Genomic DNA, 16,645 nt, shown 5'->3' on the forward strand with positions numbered 1-16,645 from the left:
AATTATGGCTTTGGACTCTTTTTGGTATAAGCCAGCTATTGCTAGTCAATTGATGCCAAACTGAGCACGGGGTTCATCAGAAAATTCTGTTTAAGTTGGCAGTGCAGTCAGCTTGTAATACCAATGGGTAGTTCTAGCACTGCTGTGCCATTCCTACCACTAGGTTTCATGCAGCTTCCTAGTATAAAATTGACAAGCTGTATGAAATGGCAAAGGCTGAATGTTGAGACTGCACAATGTAAAACCAAAAGTTAAAAAGCTCTGATATTATTGAAAAAAAGAGCCCTGAATCGTTCAGTCTCCTTTTAACTGGAGCCACTTACTGCACTTCAAGCATTTCTGCATATTGCTTTATATCTAAACTAGCAGATTTCTTAAAAAGGGCTGAGTTTTCACTGACTGTTTTGCTATGGTTATTTGTTGGACTAAAATTAGTTAAGATATTGTGACAAGAACTCTAAAATCAAATGTTCCTGTACACTGTTAATATGCAGTAGTCTTACTTTTCTTATGACTCTTTTTTTAATGTCTGTTTAAAGCTATGCAAGAAGAGGCTTTGAAACTTGTGTTACTGGCACTTGAAGATGGCTCTGCACTCTCAAGAAAAGTTTTGGTACTTTTTGTTGTGCAAAGGCTAGAACCAAGATTTCCTCAGGCATCAAAAACAAGCATTGGTCATGTTGTGCAACTACTGTATCGAGCATCATGCTTTAAGGTAAAAGATTGGATAATTTAAAATGAAAACTTGCTTTTTATTTTTTGCAACTAAAAACCAGTTTCATTTTTTTTAACTTTTCGATACATCAACAATGTTTAGTTTATAGTTCTGAGGAACAATATGATCTGAATATATTTTCACCTACAACATGCTACTCGAATTCAGATATTACCCATTCTAAAGATATAGTGAAGTATTGAAGTGACCTAAAACCATTTAATCATCTAATCCCCCTAACTGTAGCCTCTGCATCCACAGAGATGGTGAGACTGAAATATATGGAGAGTGAATACAATTCAGTACTGATGCATGCATTAAAATTGACATGAAATGTATATAAATGAGAGGTTTAAACCATACCTCTTTTCCAGTGAATGCGCCCAACTCTTGGTTTCTGAAGAGTAAGAGACCAGGTGTAGAAAGTGAACTCTGCCTTCCTGCACAGTAGTGTAGAGCACGATCATTACAACATTAATCAGCTCAGAAAGGCAATAAAATATGTCAGCCGGCAAAGACAGGAGCCTGATCTAGACATCTTTAACAGAATATAAATATTTGATACAAAAGCACTTACGTTTGATGATATGGGAAGATGGTTAAATTTTTATTTCAACATATGATTTCTGTTAGAAAACCTAGAATACAATTGATATACACATAATGTAAGCAGTAATCTGATTTGTGACCATTAGCAACAATGTTCTCTGTTCATTTCTTTCCCCAAAATAAGATTTGTGGAATTTTTTTCTAGACAATCATAATAAAATGTGTTTCACTGCGTGTCACATCTTTACTTTATTTTTCTTTTTATAAAGATGCAGCATTGCTCATGAGTTAAAGGACTGGGAGCCAGAAATTGTGGGTTCTATTCTTGCCTGTGTCACTGATGCAATAGGTGACCTTGAGCCAAGATATTTTGCTTCACCAGGTCTCAGTTTACCCATCAATAAAATGGGATAATACTTAACTATGTCAAAGGTGCATTTATATACATATTAAACCTCATAAAGTAAACTGTGATCCTCATGAAAGGTGCTATGAAAGAGCCAGGCATTTTTATTAATACTGGTATTAATGTTCTTTCTGCAAAATATACTCTAAATTATAGAGTTCTCTGTGACTTTTTGATCTTCCTTTTTTATCGTCATTTACCAATTAAATAATTTCTGGAATTTTCCTGTCTCTGGGCTGTCTTTTAACATTGGGTACATGGAAAACACAGTTGAACTGAAGCTGTATATCCTGCCATCCACATCATATCTTCAGAGACTTAAGCAAATCCAGTTTCTGCCTAGGTTGAAGTGGTTGGACTTGATGTCATGTCCTCATAATGATTATGTCTACAACACTGGATGTCTGGCTAGCTGCATTAATGCTTGTGCCCTGTGGTGCGATGAATATTTGGAAGAACTAAGTGTTGATGGTATATACCATGGCACACTTATTTGTACAAGTTGTACTATATAGCTATCCTGCTCTGCTGGACTCTGATGTAATTAAAGAAATACGAAGTTTTTAAGCATTGTTGAATTCTTGCTTTTAGGTCACCAAAAGGGATGAAGATTCTTCTCTGATGCAGCTTAAAGAGGAATTTCGGAGTTATGAGGCTTTGCGGAGGGAGCATGATGCCCAAATTGTCCACATTGCCATGGAAGCGGGACTTCGAATATCGCCAGAACAATGGTCTTCCCTCCTTTATGGTGACTTGGCACATAAGTCACACATGCAGTCCATTATTGACAAGGTTCGTCAATAGGGTAGATTTAGTATCCTTTTCTTGTTAGATTTAACAGTTCTTTGAGTGCTTGCTCATGTTGATTCCATTATAGCTGCATGCACGCCCCGTGCACGGTTACTGGATTTTTTTTCCCCTTTAGCAGTACCCGTAGGGCTGGCTTTGGCACCCCCTGGATTCCCGCGTACATGCTGCGGTATATTGGGCGCCGCTGGCCCTACGCCCCCTCAGTTCCTTCTTTCCACCATAGATGGCTACTGGAACTGTCTTGCTTGCTTCTGCAAGTGCCTCTTAGCAATCTAGTGTTAAGTGTTCACTTATGTAGTTGAGGAGTAGTTAGTGTTTTGTTAGTTGATGGTGTAAATAGTTTAGCAGATAAGGTAGTTCCCTTAGGGACCTCTACCCAGCTGCAGAGCATGCCTTGATCCCTGGGTTTCAAGCTTTGTAAGTCCTGCAGCAAACCCCTCCCGCTTAGCGACTCCCACAACAGTTGTCTGAAATGCCTGGGGGAGTTGCACAGAAAAGACAAGTGCCAAATCTGTAAGGCATTCAGACCACAGACTCAGAGCAGGAAATTTGTCTAAAAGTCATATTGATGGAAGCTGCTCTGAAACCGGCTTCGGAGCCGTCCCACTCCCTCTCAGTGCTGAGCACCACGTCGGTGCAGAGAGCCCCTCCGGCACTGGAACCACCTTGGCACCGAGCTTCCTCTTTACCGTCGAAGAAGCAGCAGCAAAGGAAACCGCGCTCAGAGAGGGACTGCTCCCCCATGCAGAAGAAGACCAAGGATGCGGGGTCGAGCGTCGGAGCAGCACAGATCCAGCGGGCTGAGCAGTCTTTGCAGGAGCAGGCCTCGCCTAGGGCCCTGAGCCCTACCAGAGAGCCTCCTCCGACTCTGGGGGGCGGAAGAGGGCCTCTGCAGCTCAAGGTGCTGTTGATGCCAGAGGCGTTTCAAATGGCAAGTGACCTGATGGCCCTGCCCTTGCCTCCAATGCCAATGCCCCAGATGGAACAGGCAATGGGGAGGATGCCGGTGTCAAAAGGGAAACCCCCGATGGGACCCTCCCCAGTGGCAACACTGCTCTCCAGAGCCCCAACATGCCTCTCAACGGGCCAGGTCACCGCAGAGAAGATCGCTACCCTTGAGGCATCGATCATCGAGGGTACGCTCCCTGTCACCGAGGTCACCAGAGGCACAGCACAGGTACTGGAGAAGTTCAGCGGTATTGGCACAACACCGCTCTCGGTCACTGGTACAGAAGATTTCAGCCCCAGCAGGACGGCCTCAGTCTCGCTCCAGATCGAGCAGTTGCTCACCATCATGGAATTGGACCCGCTGGAAGAGACATCTGCAATGGTCCCCCCACAACCAGGGGAAGTGCCACCACCTCCAGGACCGGGACAGTCCTCTTCCTCCTCCCCAGACAAGGCAGTTACAATGGGACCTTCAGCTCCCTTAGACGACTTTCGAGCCCACCAGGAGCTCCTTAATAGGGTGGCCTCGAATCTGTGCTGGTCCATGAAAGGGGTCCTTAAATTGGTTTAAGACCATGTGGCAAATGCCATTTTCTCTGCCTCCATCCTCTTAAGAGAGCAGAGAAGAACCATTATGTCCCTGCAGAGAGGTTCGAATACTTATTTACACAGTCTGCACTGAGCTCCCTGGTAATGGCAGCTGCCAATGAACGGGACAAAGAGGAGCAGCCCGGCACAACTCCCAAAAATAAAGACAATAAAAAGCTGGGTCTGTCTGGGAGGAAAATTTATTTTACTGCCAGCCTGCAATTCCGTATTGCTAACCAGCAAACGCTGATAGGGAGGTATAACTATAACCTTTGGGACTCCCTCAAGCATTTTGGAGAGGCTCTGCCTCAGGAGCAGGCACCGGACTACTCCGCCATCTTGGATGAAGGCAAGACGATGGCCAGGGCTGCCTTACAGGCAGCCTCAGATGTGGCTGACTCGGCTGCAAGGTCCCTGGCCTCCGTGATCTCCATGCACCAGTGCTCGTGGCTGCAGTTGTTTGGTCTGTCCCAGGAGGTGCAACAATCCATCCAGGACCTACCGTTTGATGGAAGTGCACTCTTCTCGGATCAGACAGACACCAAGTTTCATGGGCTGAAAGACTCAAGGGCCATGTTGCACTCGTTGAGCCAGAGACCTTCCTGTTCGAGATCCACTCTTTCCCAGACCTTACCCGTCTTGCTACAGCTGCAAACCACACAGGCATTTGACCGGACTTGGGGTGGTGGATGCATATCAGTTCGGGCCACAGCACCTAAGGGTCCTGGTCAAGGGAGGACCAATGGCTGCACATAAACATCAGGGAACTCAGGACAATCCATATGGCATGCGGAGTGTTCCTCCCCTTCCTGAGAGGCAAGGTGGTCCACGTACTGATGGACAACACCGCACTAATGTATTATATTAACAGACAGGGCGGGGCCTGCTCCCCAGACCTGTGTCAGGAGGCAGTGAATCTGTGGAACCTAGCAATAGGCCACGATAGTCACCTGGTGGCTTCACACCTCCATGATATCAAGAACACCACAGCGAACGGGCTCAGTAGGACCTTCTTACCTTGCCACGAGTGGTCTCCCCACCCGTTGATAGCCGACGTGATTTTCCAGAGGTGGGGGTTTCCCCAAGTGGATTTCTTCGCCTCCAAGATCAACAAGAAGTGCACTCAGTTTTGCTTCCTTTGCGGACTCAACAAGGGGGTGTTGTCGGATGCCTTCCTACTTTCCTGGTCGGGGAGACTTCTGTATGCCTTCCCTTCCATTCCGTTGATTCACAGGGTCATGTTAAAGATCAAGAGAGACAGGGCGAATGTTATACTTATAGCATCTGCGTGGCCCGGGCAGCACTGGTTCACGATGCTCCTAGAACTGGCTCCCCCCAGGAGTTGCCATGCTGGCACAACCTGCTCTCCCAGGATCGGGAGCAACTTCTGCACCCGGACTTGAAGTCCCTGCATCTGACGACGTGGAGGCTGAGTGGCTGAGCCTAGAGGAACGGGATTGCTTGTCTCAGGTGCAGGCTATACTAATGGGTAGCGGGAAACCTTCCACCAGGGCATCATATTTAGCCAATGGAAGAGGTTCACATGCTGAGCAGCGACCCTGGTGGCCACGCCCCACAAAGCATCAGTCCAGATGCTGCTAGATTACCTGCTGCACCTTAAATTCCAGGGCCTAGCCACTACCGCGTTGAAAGTGCATCTGGATGCCATTTTAGCCTTCTATCCTCCAATTCAAGGAGGTCAGTCTTCTCTCATGCCATGGCGATTAGGTTCCTGAAGGGTATAGAGAGACTCTACCCTCAGGTCAGGGATCCATTACCCACCTGGGACCTAAACTTAATCTCTTCAGACTCACGGGGGCACCATTCGAGCCTTTGGCTACCTGCCCCTTTTCGCTCCTGTCATGGAAGGTAGCCTTCCTAGTTGCCATCATCTCGGCTAGGAGGGTATGCGAGATCAGGGCACCTTGGAACCACCTTACTCAGGTTTTTATAAGGACAAGGTCCAGCTGAGGCCCCACCAGCCGCCATGCCCAAGGTGGTGTCACAATTCCATGCCAGCCAGGATATCTTCCTGCTGGTATTCTTCCCAAAGCCGCATGCTTCAGAGGAGGAATGAAGGTGGCACACTTTGGATGTACGCAGAGCTTTGGCTTTATACATAGAAAGAAAAAAACAGTTTCGTAAGTCTACGCAGCTGTTTGTAGCAGTGGCTAACAGGATGAAGGCTTATCTATCTCTTCGCAGCGGATCTCCTCTTGGATAACCTCCTCCATAAGGTTCTGCTATGAGCAGGCAAAGATTCCCCTTCTGGGAAATGTCACAGTTCACTCTACTAAAGTGCTAGCCTCTTTTGCGGCATTCCTGGCACGACTGCCTATTCAGGACATGCAAAGCCACTGTGGTCGTCAATACACACCTTTACATCCCACTATGCCATTGTTCAGGAGCAAGGGATGACGCCAGCTTTGGCAAAGCGGTGCTATGGTCGACCCATCTATGAACTCTGAACCCGTCTCCAGGGTACTGCCTGAGAGTCATCTACAATGGAATGGACATGAGCAAGCACTCGAAGAAGAAGAAAAGACGGTTGCTCACCTTGTAACTTGTTCTTCGAGATGTGTTGCTCATGTCCAGTCTATGACCCGCCTCTGCCCCTGCTGTCGGAGTTGACAGCAAAAAGGAACTGAGAGGGCGTAGGGCCAGAGGCACCTAATATACCCTGGCATGTGCGTGGGACTCCAGGGAGCTCCGAAGCCAGCCTTAGGGGTACTGCTAAAAGGAAAATAATTCCAGTAACTGTGCACAAGGCTCGCACGCACCTACAATGGAATGGACATGAGCAACACAGCTCGAAGAACAACAGTTACAAGATGAGTAACTGCCTTTTAAAAGGTTTATTACTGAAACAGTTTTTAAACTATTATAACCTCTAATTTTAACGAAGATTTAACATAACTAAGGACTAGATGGCTGTTTTTTTCCTACATAATCTTTAAATACAAAGCCCTTTCAGAATTTTTAGTGTTTGCAAAGATCACAGAGAAAAGCAGTACAAAAATCACTTATTCTAGTCCTATGTGTCTTATGATGAAGCTTCATAGGGCAGATTCTGAGCTGAGAATTCTAACCTCTCACCACTGATAATCACTATATGCAATCTGAAGACACTACCTATCATTTTGGAGCCCATCTCTTGTGGAAGAAAATGAGAGTACTTTTTCTGTTAAAATGTCCAGTTTATAGAATGAAGAGCATTAATGTCACTTTTATTTTCAGCTCCAATCTCCAGAATCATTTGCAAAAAGTGTACAAGAGTTGACAATTGTCTTGCAACGTACAGGTGATCCAGCAAACTTAAACAGACTTAGACCTCATTTAGAGCTTCTGGCGAACATAGATCCTAATCCAGGTATGTGAATGGTGCTGATAAGTGTAAAAAATATTTTTTTGCTTTCCTTTTTATGAAAAATATAACTATTGATAACATAAATTCTATTTCTGCTCTAAAGAGTTCCCATCAATTGATGTTTTTAAGCCGCTGTCCTAGATTGTTTCCTCTTAATCCTTGTGCTGGGTGTCTCTGGTGTAATACAAAATCTTATTTAAGATGATATTGGAAATATTGTTAAAATCGGCTTTACATTTATCAATTGTAGATGCAACTTCTCCAACATGGGAGCAGTTGGAAAATGCAATGGTGGCTGTGAAAACTGTGGTACACGGGCTAGTTGACTTCATTCAGAACTATAGTAGAAAAGGTCATGAAACACCACAGGTGACTATATTTAATTATTACTTGGTATTTATGAGTGTTCTGTGATTATTTTAACAAAAAAATTCTTATTTTGCAAAATTAATATTGATTAAAAACACTTGTAGCCCAGTCAGAATTTCTGCTGCCATGAAATAAAGTAGGATTAATCTTCCAACCACTTAAAATAGACATTAATTAATACCATAGGAAATCCAATCCAATCTTCCTTTTGTAGGAAAAATGGTGTCTGTTAATACAATACTTTAAGGATGGAGTTGGGTAGAACCTTAGGATTCTAAAAAGAATGCATTAGGATCTCTCCTAATTGACTGACTCTCATATTAAAACAAGCCGATTTATGTAATATCAGCTTAGAATAGATTCTCTGCACATGATATCTGTAGTTAGTAAAGTATACCCACAAGATGCACTTAACTTAAATCTTGTAATGAATTTTATCTATTATGTTGAGTATAAACCTATAGTGGGACTATTTTAACCTTTCAGACCCCAGTGGTGCCACATTAGTTAAGTCAGTACTTGCTCATTGAGGTTTCTTGCCTTGCTTAATCAAGACAATTTTTATTCTGGAATCTTTTTAAACAAATGAAGAAAAAACATACAAGAAATATTAAAATTATAAGAACTCCATAGTCCAGGAGTGTCCATAGGTCCATGTACATAGGTGGTATAATTTACTTGTAGTGGGTTTATTATGCAGTTGTTTTATAAATGTATCTTTTTAGCCCAATTAATTGTTCTGCCCATTTTATGCAAATATATGAAATACCAAAATGTTGAAGTTAATCATTTAAACAACAGAGAAGAGCAAGAATAATTTTTTTTTTTAATTTTATTTTAATGCATAATGCGTTACAAAAGAACCATATACCATCAGTACATAGGACCATCAGGATGCAGATCCTCCTGTATATCTTCCGTGATCTGAATGCCCATACTCTGACTGATCTTTCTACAACCACTCAAACCAAGCATTTAGCATCTTAAGCAATCACCATCCACTCAAAACTCTCCCCTCCATATATAACTACCCTGTGAGCCAGGATCAAGGATATCTGTATAACGCAATCGTAAGAGCCTATTTCGTGTAAATCACACAAAGGACCTTTTGTATATAAATAACAAATAGCTGCCAAATCTTGACAAGATAGACCATAAGTGCTGATCATGGCCTTTTTGCATTTTGTCATTTTTTATCTTAAACTTCACCATTCTTCCAGATTTACATTGTCTTTCCAACCCTGACATCTGGCAGTTATTCTGTCTGTGCTACGTACAAAATCTGTATTGAGTGTTTCTTACCCCTTACTTAATGCTATATTCGCGGACGAATGGAAGAAACAGGGAAAATAGTGCAGCTTTTTTAACTAGAGTACCATAAACTTTCAGAACATTTTGCTTTCTGATTTTAAGATACATCAGTTTCCTTTTTAGTGACATTCTAGCATTGGAGACAAGAACATTCCTTCCTCTCATATATCCATTGTGACCTGTGAGAAACCTGACATTAGGGGTCTTTTCTTTCCTTCTTTCTAATTGCTGGTTCGTGATCAATGCTGGAAAAATGTACTGGTCCACCAGAGTGTTCCTCAGTATATTAAGATCTACAGATCTGACCATGGGTTTTTAGTCTGCATTCAGCTTTCAAGCCAGAGCTCAGAGCTGTAAATTGCTGGTTCAGGAGTATGCCCTTCCTGGTGAAGAGCTAGCCAGTTTTGTCCTTTTCTTTTTTTAAACTGTCGGCAGGAAGGACAGACCTCACTGCTGTTGAGCTTAAGGATTGTTAGATCTGAAACTTTTCAAACCTAAAACAAAACCTAAAATGTAATTATCTGGTGCAACTGGAGTTGCATTTGGCTGGATCTGTCAAACTTTTTGGTTGGCTTTTAGCACTGAGCACTTAATTCTTTGCTTGCCTTCATTCCTGAGGCTCCTAGCTGCACACTTCCTGGCATAACTTTGCAGCTTTTGTTTGATCCCAGCATAATCAACATACAAGCAGAGAAGCCTAAGGAGAAATTCCGCTTCTCCTGCATCTCTCCCCCATCAGAGTGTATTGATAGTGAACTCTGCTAGCTTTGTTCCAGATAAGCCCCCAACACAGGAAAGGATCATCTATGTCTTCCTCCTCTGGGCGAGGAGAAAACCAGGGTTGCAGAATCAAGGAAGTGGCAAGTGATACACTTCTTCCCACAAGATGGGAAATAAGAGAAGCAGGCGTGGTTTCTCTGAGCCAAAAATCACTACTGCCAAACTGCTTGAGAATGCCTTGTAAGCTACAGCTCCATCTTCTCCATCTCTTGTTGCAAAGCTGGGGAAGGAGGACTGAGACAAATGGCATGGCAGTAGGACGTTTCTCCATCTGAGCTTACCTTGGGATCCAGTGCTGGTGACGTGTGCGCTCCATTTTGGTGGCCAATGCAAAGCCACAGGAAGCAACCAAAAGATCTCGTTGACAAGATTACATTGAGCACCTGACAACTTTTTATGCCTTATTTACAAGCATTAGCCAGCTCCTCTTTTCTATGGGGACCTTTCAGCTGGGCTTCCCTCATCCAACAAATCTCTGGCATTCAGGGTATATAGAGCAAGAAACTGGGATTCCCCTGGGACAGCTTATGTTCCTGCTCTCTTCATCCCACTGGCAACGCTGTGGCTGGCTGGTATGCACATCCTCTCCTCTAAGACTTGTTTCTAAATGTACTGACAAGGGGATCAAAGGAACATGAAGTAAACCAAAGGGAAAATCCTTCACCTTGTGCTCCCTAAGAAATTACTTAACCCTGTCTCAGAAATCCTTATGGTGATATGAACAAATGCTGTAAAATAAAAAACAGAAGAATCTGATCTTCACTGCCTTCCACACCCAGAATGAACCCTGTCCTTTTTATAAACTCAGAGTCAGAATCTTTCATTGTCTTTCAGACTGGCCAAAGTTTCTGTTGGTTGCAGGCTCTCTGTCCAAAGCACTCATCTATAAAGAAAATGGCAATGAAAAGCTAGTTTGAAGAGGGCTAACTCTTCTTCATGGGAAGAAGATCAGCTCTCCAGATCAGAGCTGATGAGACAAATAGAGAAATACAGGAAAGACTTTTCCTTTGGGAATATTTGAAGACCAAGCTAAGGAGAATAACTGCTGCATGAGACCTTCCTACAGATGAGCATCACTCCCTCCACCTGAGTAATCCTAGCTTGGGGTGGACATTTCCAACTTTGTTTCAGGGAAAGTCAAAAAGCCACAGGGGCTAAGAGCAAACATTCAGAAGATATCTCTGGCTTCATTGTTTTCTTGGATGCCTCTTCGAGGGGTTTTCATTTCTCGGCTAGGCCCAGCAACACAGACATGTTCTTGGAAAGCAGACACCCAAGCAAAGCAACTCCTGCCAACATTATGTGCTAGAGACAAACTTTTGGAGAGCTGATAGACAGGGGTAATGGCTGAGACCTAGAAAGGGGAACAGGAGGAAACTCTTCCATCTGCAAGGCTGTACAGAAGGGAAGAAAAGCCCAACCGTAAGAAAGAGCCTCTTTCCTGTCGCATACTCCCTGGTGCATACATTCAGAAACAGTATTAGATTGTGGCAAACTCTTCTTTGCACACAGATATCTACCTGTCACATTGGGCAAATGGGTGTTGGACATAGTCTGAGACACATACTCAGTAGAGCTAAGAAGAATATCAAGGACATATTTGTCTTATCCCTAGTATTAAGTGTTGATACATGCATGTGTGCATTATATATGCTGTAAGGATGGGATTTTCAAAGCCACCTAAGGGATTTGGATACCAAAATCTGCACCTAAAATATGTATATGAAGGATAGGATTTAGTTCTTATCCATATCTCCTTCGGTTTGGGGTGATAAAGGCAGTTCCTAACTCATGGGAAGCATTCCTTTTCATCTGAGAATGGGTTGGAAGGGTGTTAATGGTATAGTCTCTTGCTGCCCTGTGGATTGGAGAGTAACAGTAAGAAACCTACACTGTGATCAGCCTGCAAGAATTTTACCTTGGTATTATGAGGTTGACAATACAAGTCTGTCGTAGTTTTGCCACAGAACAGAAGGGTGCTTTAAAACAACTGAACACAAATATGTCCCTTTAGAGCTTTCCTCTATTCCTATCAATTATGAGCCCTAAAATGAGAGAGGATATTTTCTTGAACAGAAACTTTCACAGAAAACAAAGGTGCGCATACTCAAAATTTGGATGTGTGATTTTTAGGAAGTTGGGGTTGAGGTGTTGTATAGGGATAACGATCCTGAAAGACGTAGCATCTTGTAATTAGTATCTGACAAATTCATGACTGTGAGCAAAACTTTCTGAATGCAGCAGAGCTAGCTGCAATGAGCTAAGTGTAAAACAAAGGTATTCATAACTTCAGTGAGAAACTTTCTTATCTGAAGGGTTGATCAAGAGTGTTACCAAAAATGTCAAAATTTGTGTGGCTGTATTTGATTTTTAAAAAACTACTTATATTTAAACCTGCATTGGATCTTAAGTGGGATTTTTTTTTCCCTATTTTTAAGCCACAGCCAAATAGCAAATATAAAACAAGTATGTGCAGAGATCTGCGGCAGCAAGGAGGATGTCCACGAGGAACTAACTGTACATTTGCTCACTCTCAGGAAGAGCTTGAAAAGTAAGTCTGGAGATGGTGTCATTCTTTCCATCAAATCAAGGCAGCTTTAATAAAATCTTGAAAGTAGCTTCCTTTATGTGTAAATTAATTCTAGGGATCGTTGACTTGCAAGAGAGCTGTTTGTGCAAATTAGATCTCTGAATATAGCAGCATTTGTAAATAAATTGCCAGAATTGCCCTTTACTCACTCTGAATATAGCAGAAGAAAAATTTTCCTGCACAAAATTATTGACTCTGAGCCTGGTACCGTAAGAGGTCTGCAACAACACAAACTGAGGAATAGCACCCATTAGGTCTTCATCAGTAGTTCTTTATTCCTAGCTCAATTTACCAAATATCTAATGTATAACTTCATAAAGCTATTTCCACACAGACCCATCTCCAAATTAACAACTGAAATGCCTCTCAGAGGAGGAGTTGGTGTTTCGCTGTAGAGTGCAATGTCTGATGTTCTACTTATTTCTCTAAAATAGTGCTCATGGCTTAAGTTAAATTGTGAAGTGCTGTAATTTTGGCCTTATTGTTCATAATGTCCCTCTGATCCCCTCTGTCATGTCAGTTTTACAAATGCATTAGACTGCACAATGTAAACTCCTTTATCAGATTTGTCTTTGTAAATATAGGTATCGTTTGAGAAACAAAAAGATCAGTGCGACTGTGAGAACGTTCCCTCTTCTAAATAAAGTCGGTGTCAACAGCACTGTCTCAACCACAGCAGGAAATGTAATCTCTGTCATAGGAAGCACTGAAACAACAGGGAAGATGGTGCCAAGTACCAATGGGATTGCAAATCTGGAAAGTGGTGTTCCCCAATTGATTCCTCGCTGCGCTGAAACCTCCTTAAGAGCTCTGGAGAATGTCAAAAAAGGGGGGAAGTCTGGAGCAAGTGGTCAAAATGTCTCTGGGTCTCCTACAGAATCACTATCTGAAAAGTATGTATTGCTTGGGCTAAAAGAATTGTGATCAAATATTCTAATGTCCACTTTTTTTTCCCTACCGTTGCAAGCAGAAGAGTTGTGATAAGGATCTGAGTTATGTTCATGAGTAGTTTCTCTTTTAGTCTTTGCTACGGAGTGAGTAATAGATACTGAACTCTGGTTCTGTTTTATGCTCTCCATATGTTGAAGGACATATGTCCTTCTTTTCCCCAGGACTGAAGTGACCTTCCCCTATAATGGGTAATATGCAAGCCATGCATTTCATAACTGCTGTGGCTCGTGTGCAAGCATAACAGATGACTTTCCAAAGGGCACAACAGTGCATTCTATTCTATTGAAGGCAAGAGCTGAGCTTGAAGAGGGAATGATGGCCTCTTCTGTGTGAGGTGCCAGTAGATGATATATCCAAGTAATTTATCAAGTAGAAGAGAAAAGGGGAGATGTATTGGAGATGCTCATTGGTTGTGTAGCAATGCAAGGTCTGATTTAGCAGTGGAGATGGAATTTCGTTACTCAGAAGATTTGCCCGAGTTGTCAGGTCTTTAGTTTTTAAATAATCTGACATAGAATGACTAAATTGGTACCTCTGTCTACAGTCCTTCTTTTCTGTTTCCTGCCCGGTATCTAATCTCTCATTGGGGTTATTCCATTTAAAAAAAAATGTTTTTGCATCCATAATTTTATTTTATTTATTATAGGGTTGTGCAGAATAGTCATTGTATTTCCATTTATCAAAAGTATTATTTTGCAGTCCTGGAGGTTTTCCAGGTATCATGGCTTTTAAAAACTGTTTGGGCATTGTCCAAACAGCACTAGACTTCAGACCAGCTTTTCAATGCCTATCTGCTGTTTCTAGAACATGCTTCCATTACTGGTATCTGAGCTGTAGGTACAAACTAAAAGGTTTAGGACCGCCTATGTGAGTGCATGATTCTCTCTTGAAGAGAGAGTCTTCTTTTTAATGATACCATCAATGTTGAATTTACAAATTCCAGTGGACATAATGAGGAAATTTGAGCCATGTCATTCTGGAGTGTTTTGTGTTTGAGTTAGAAATGACTAAGGATGAATACAAATAATAAGTGGCAAATGCATTTGATTCCTTTGGAATTTTTTTCAGTAAAATTGGTTCTCCACCCAAGACTCCTGTAAGCCAGGCAGCAGCTACATCAGCTGGTCCTCCTAATATTGGAACAGAGATGAATTCTATGCCTCCAAAATCCAGCCCATTTGTAACCAGAGTACCTGTCTACCCTCCACATTCTGATAATGTTCAGTATTTTCAAGATCCCAGGACCCAATTGTCCTATGAAGTTCCACAGTACCCACAGACCGGTGAGTGACATGGTTGCTGCGCCACAGGCAATTCTTTGGTTTTGCCTGTATAAACTTGAATGTTTAACAGAATGTGTTTGGCTGTTGTGCTTTTTACATTTCTTCAAATCCCAATGGTACCAAGTTCATGGTGGGGCTTATTTGTTCGGCCTCCTGGTTTCAGCAGAGCCCAACAGCACCATGCTTTTTAGCTCTGATATTGTGACTGACTGAAGAGAGGGATGCAGAAAGTAGAAGCATTGCTATATTCTTGTATCATTTCCATACATAACTGGAGAGGTCTCCAAATTCTTGAAAGGCAATTAAGAACCATTTAAACCATGTCTGCTTATTGAAAAGGGGACAGATGTGTTGAAGACTTTTGTGATGAGGAGAAAAGTTTTCTTTGCTTTCCTTGTGTGAAAAATGTGAGACTCCATCCTGCTTACATCATTCGTGGAGCTGACTTAGCAATCTCCTTTTATTGGCAATGGTATCTTACTGGAAACGCCACCCTTCTCCACCCCTCCATGTGGCCAGATATTTACTGCTCGCCCACAATGAGAGCCAGTCTCTGCAACCCAATATGTATGAGTTTGGCTTCAGTCTGTGTGCATCCATGGGCAGAACTTAATTCAGGTTGTGCATTTCCCACTAGCATTTACAGACTTGAATAACCCAAATCTTTTCTAGCTATCTGTGTACACAGACAATTCCAGTGTGCCTCTCATAGACTGAGCAGATGTCTGCATGCCCTTGAGGAATGGATTGTTGGAGTGTTCATCCAGGCAGAGACCAGGAAAGGCAACACTATATGTACTAGGTGACTCTGCCTCTGTGTACTGTGCTTGGTATTTTGGGAAGCTGACAAGCAACAAGCACCATGTTAGGTAGAAGAAAGAGGTTTCTATTAAGTGTAGCCAAGGGAACTCTTCTATATCATTTGTTCTAACTTCAGGCAGGTCCCCAGCTATCCGGGGTAAGGTGCGGGAGGAGAAAATGACCTATTCAATGTAAAAAAATAAACCACATGCCAACTGATGGCTTAAAGACCCTCAGGATTCCTTAAACCCAAAATGTTTGTTTTTAAACACAGATGGCAGACCTTTTTCTTTAAAGGTCTCTGTTATCTAACTTTATTATATACACAGACAAGTTAGGTTTCGAGAGGAAGTGCTAAATTGCCCCCTGTTCTGGGAATGGTTTTTAAAAGTGTTGCCACGTGGTGGAATGCACCCCTCCCAACCAAGGTTCTGTGAACACACTCTACAGCAGTGATTTCCAACCTTTTTGGCTTGAGGGCCACAGATATCATTTTTACAACCCTGAAGGGCCACCAGTCTCTGCCGGCAGCGCCTCCCCCCTCACTGCAGCCAGACTGGAAGGTGTTGAGTGAGGAGGCAGCCCCTCTTCCCATCCCCCTGGCTGCAGCAGGGAAACCGCACACATCCTGAAGCCCCGTGTGCTCCACCTGGGTCCCTAGGTAGTGGCTCCCTTCTGCAGCCAGGGGGACGGGAGATCACTGCTCCCCTCCCACTGGCTCCAGCAGGGACCCCAGCGTCTATGATCTTAGGCAGAGCACTTTGCCATGCTCCCTGCTACAGCCAAGGAGAGGGAAGTGCTGATCTCCCGTCCCCTTGACTGCAGCAAGGAGCCTGCACCGGTCTTTTAGCCCCGTAGAAACACACTCCGCCTGGGTCCTTAGGCAGCCCCTCTCTTCTGCAGCCAGTGGGAGGGGACCCGCAAGCCACTTTCAAAGTCTCCCCACCCCCTCCCGGGCCACAGGTTGGGAACCACAGCTACAGTGTCAGTACTGCCTCTGCAGACCCTGTTCTCAACCATGCAGTGTACATCCACAGAGAAGTGATGGAATTAATATGGGACCTGTGGAAACAAGACACTTCATTCTGAAGCCAGTATCAAGTGCTACTTAAAATTTTAGACCTGTTTAAAATTCTGAATCGTATTGAGACTACATTAAATATGCCTTTTTCTCATT

General features: G+C 43.1%; 1 protein-coding gene and 1 non-coding gene across 7 annotated transcripts in view; both read left to right on the forward strand.

Annotated features, from left to right (window-relative positions):
• Positions 1-16,645, forward strand: part of RC3H2 (ring finger and CCCH-type domains 2) — a 44,163-nt gene that overhangs the window by 11,728 nt on the left and 15,790 nt on the right. For all 6 annotated transcript variants that reach the window (XR_010918576.1, XM_067541734.1, XM_067541736.1 and 3 more), the window contains 7 exons: positions 540-715; positions 2,262-2,462; positions 7,254-7,386; positions 7,634-7,752; positions 12,282-12,394; positions 13,018-13,326; positions 14,453-14,667. Coding sequence is in view for 5 of the 6 variants with exons in the window: in XM_067541734.1 (XP_067397835.1) it covers positions 540-715; positions 2,262-2,462; positions 7,254-7,386; positions 7,634-7,752; positions 12,282-12,394; positions 13,018-13,326; positions 14,453-14,667 (1,266 nt within the window). In the remaining variant the exon portion in view is untranslated. The remainder of the gene's footprint in view (positions 1-539; positions 716-2,261; positions 2,463-7,253; positions 7,387-7,633; positions 7,753-12,281; positions 12,395-13,017; positions 13,327-14,452; positions 14,668-16,645) is intronic.
• LOC137148971 (small nucleolar RNA SNORD90) lies at positions 7,040-7,155 on the forward strand. The gene has a single exon (XR_010918629.1). It is a non-coding gene; the product is annotated as a small nucleolar RNA SNORD90 (small nucleolar RNA).

The sequence above is a fragment of the Emydura macquarii genome, unplaced genomic scaffold (genome assembly GCF_026122565.2).
Source record: "Emydura macquarii macquarii isolate MOO-44397 ecotype Brisbane River unplaced genomic scaffold, CSIRO-AGI_Emac_v2 contig_691, whole genome shotgun sequence".
Taxonomy (NCBI): domain Eukaryota; kingdom Metazoa; phylum Chordata; order Testudines; family Chelidae; genus Emydura; species Emydura macquarii.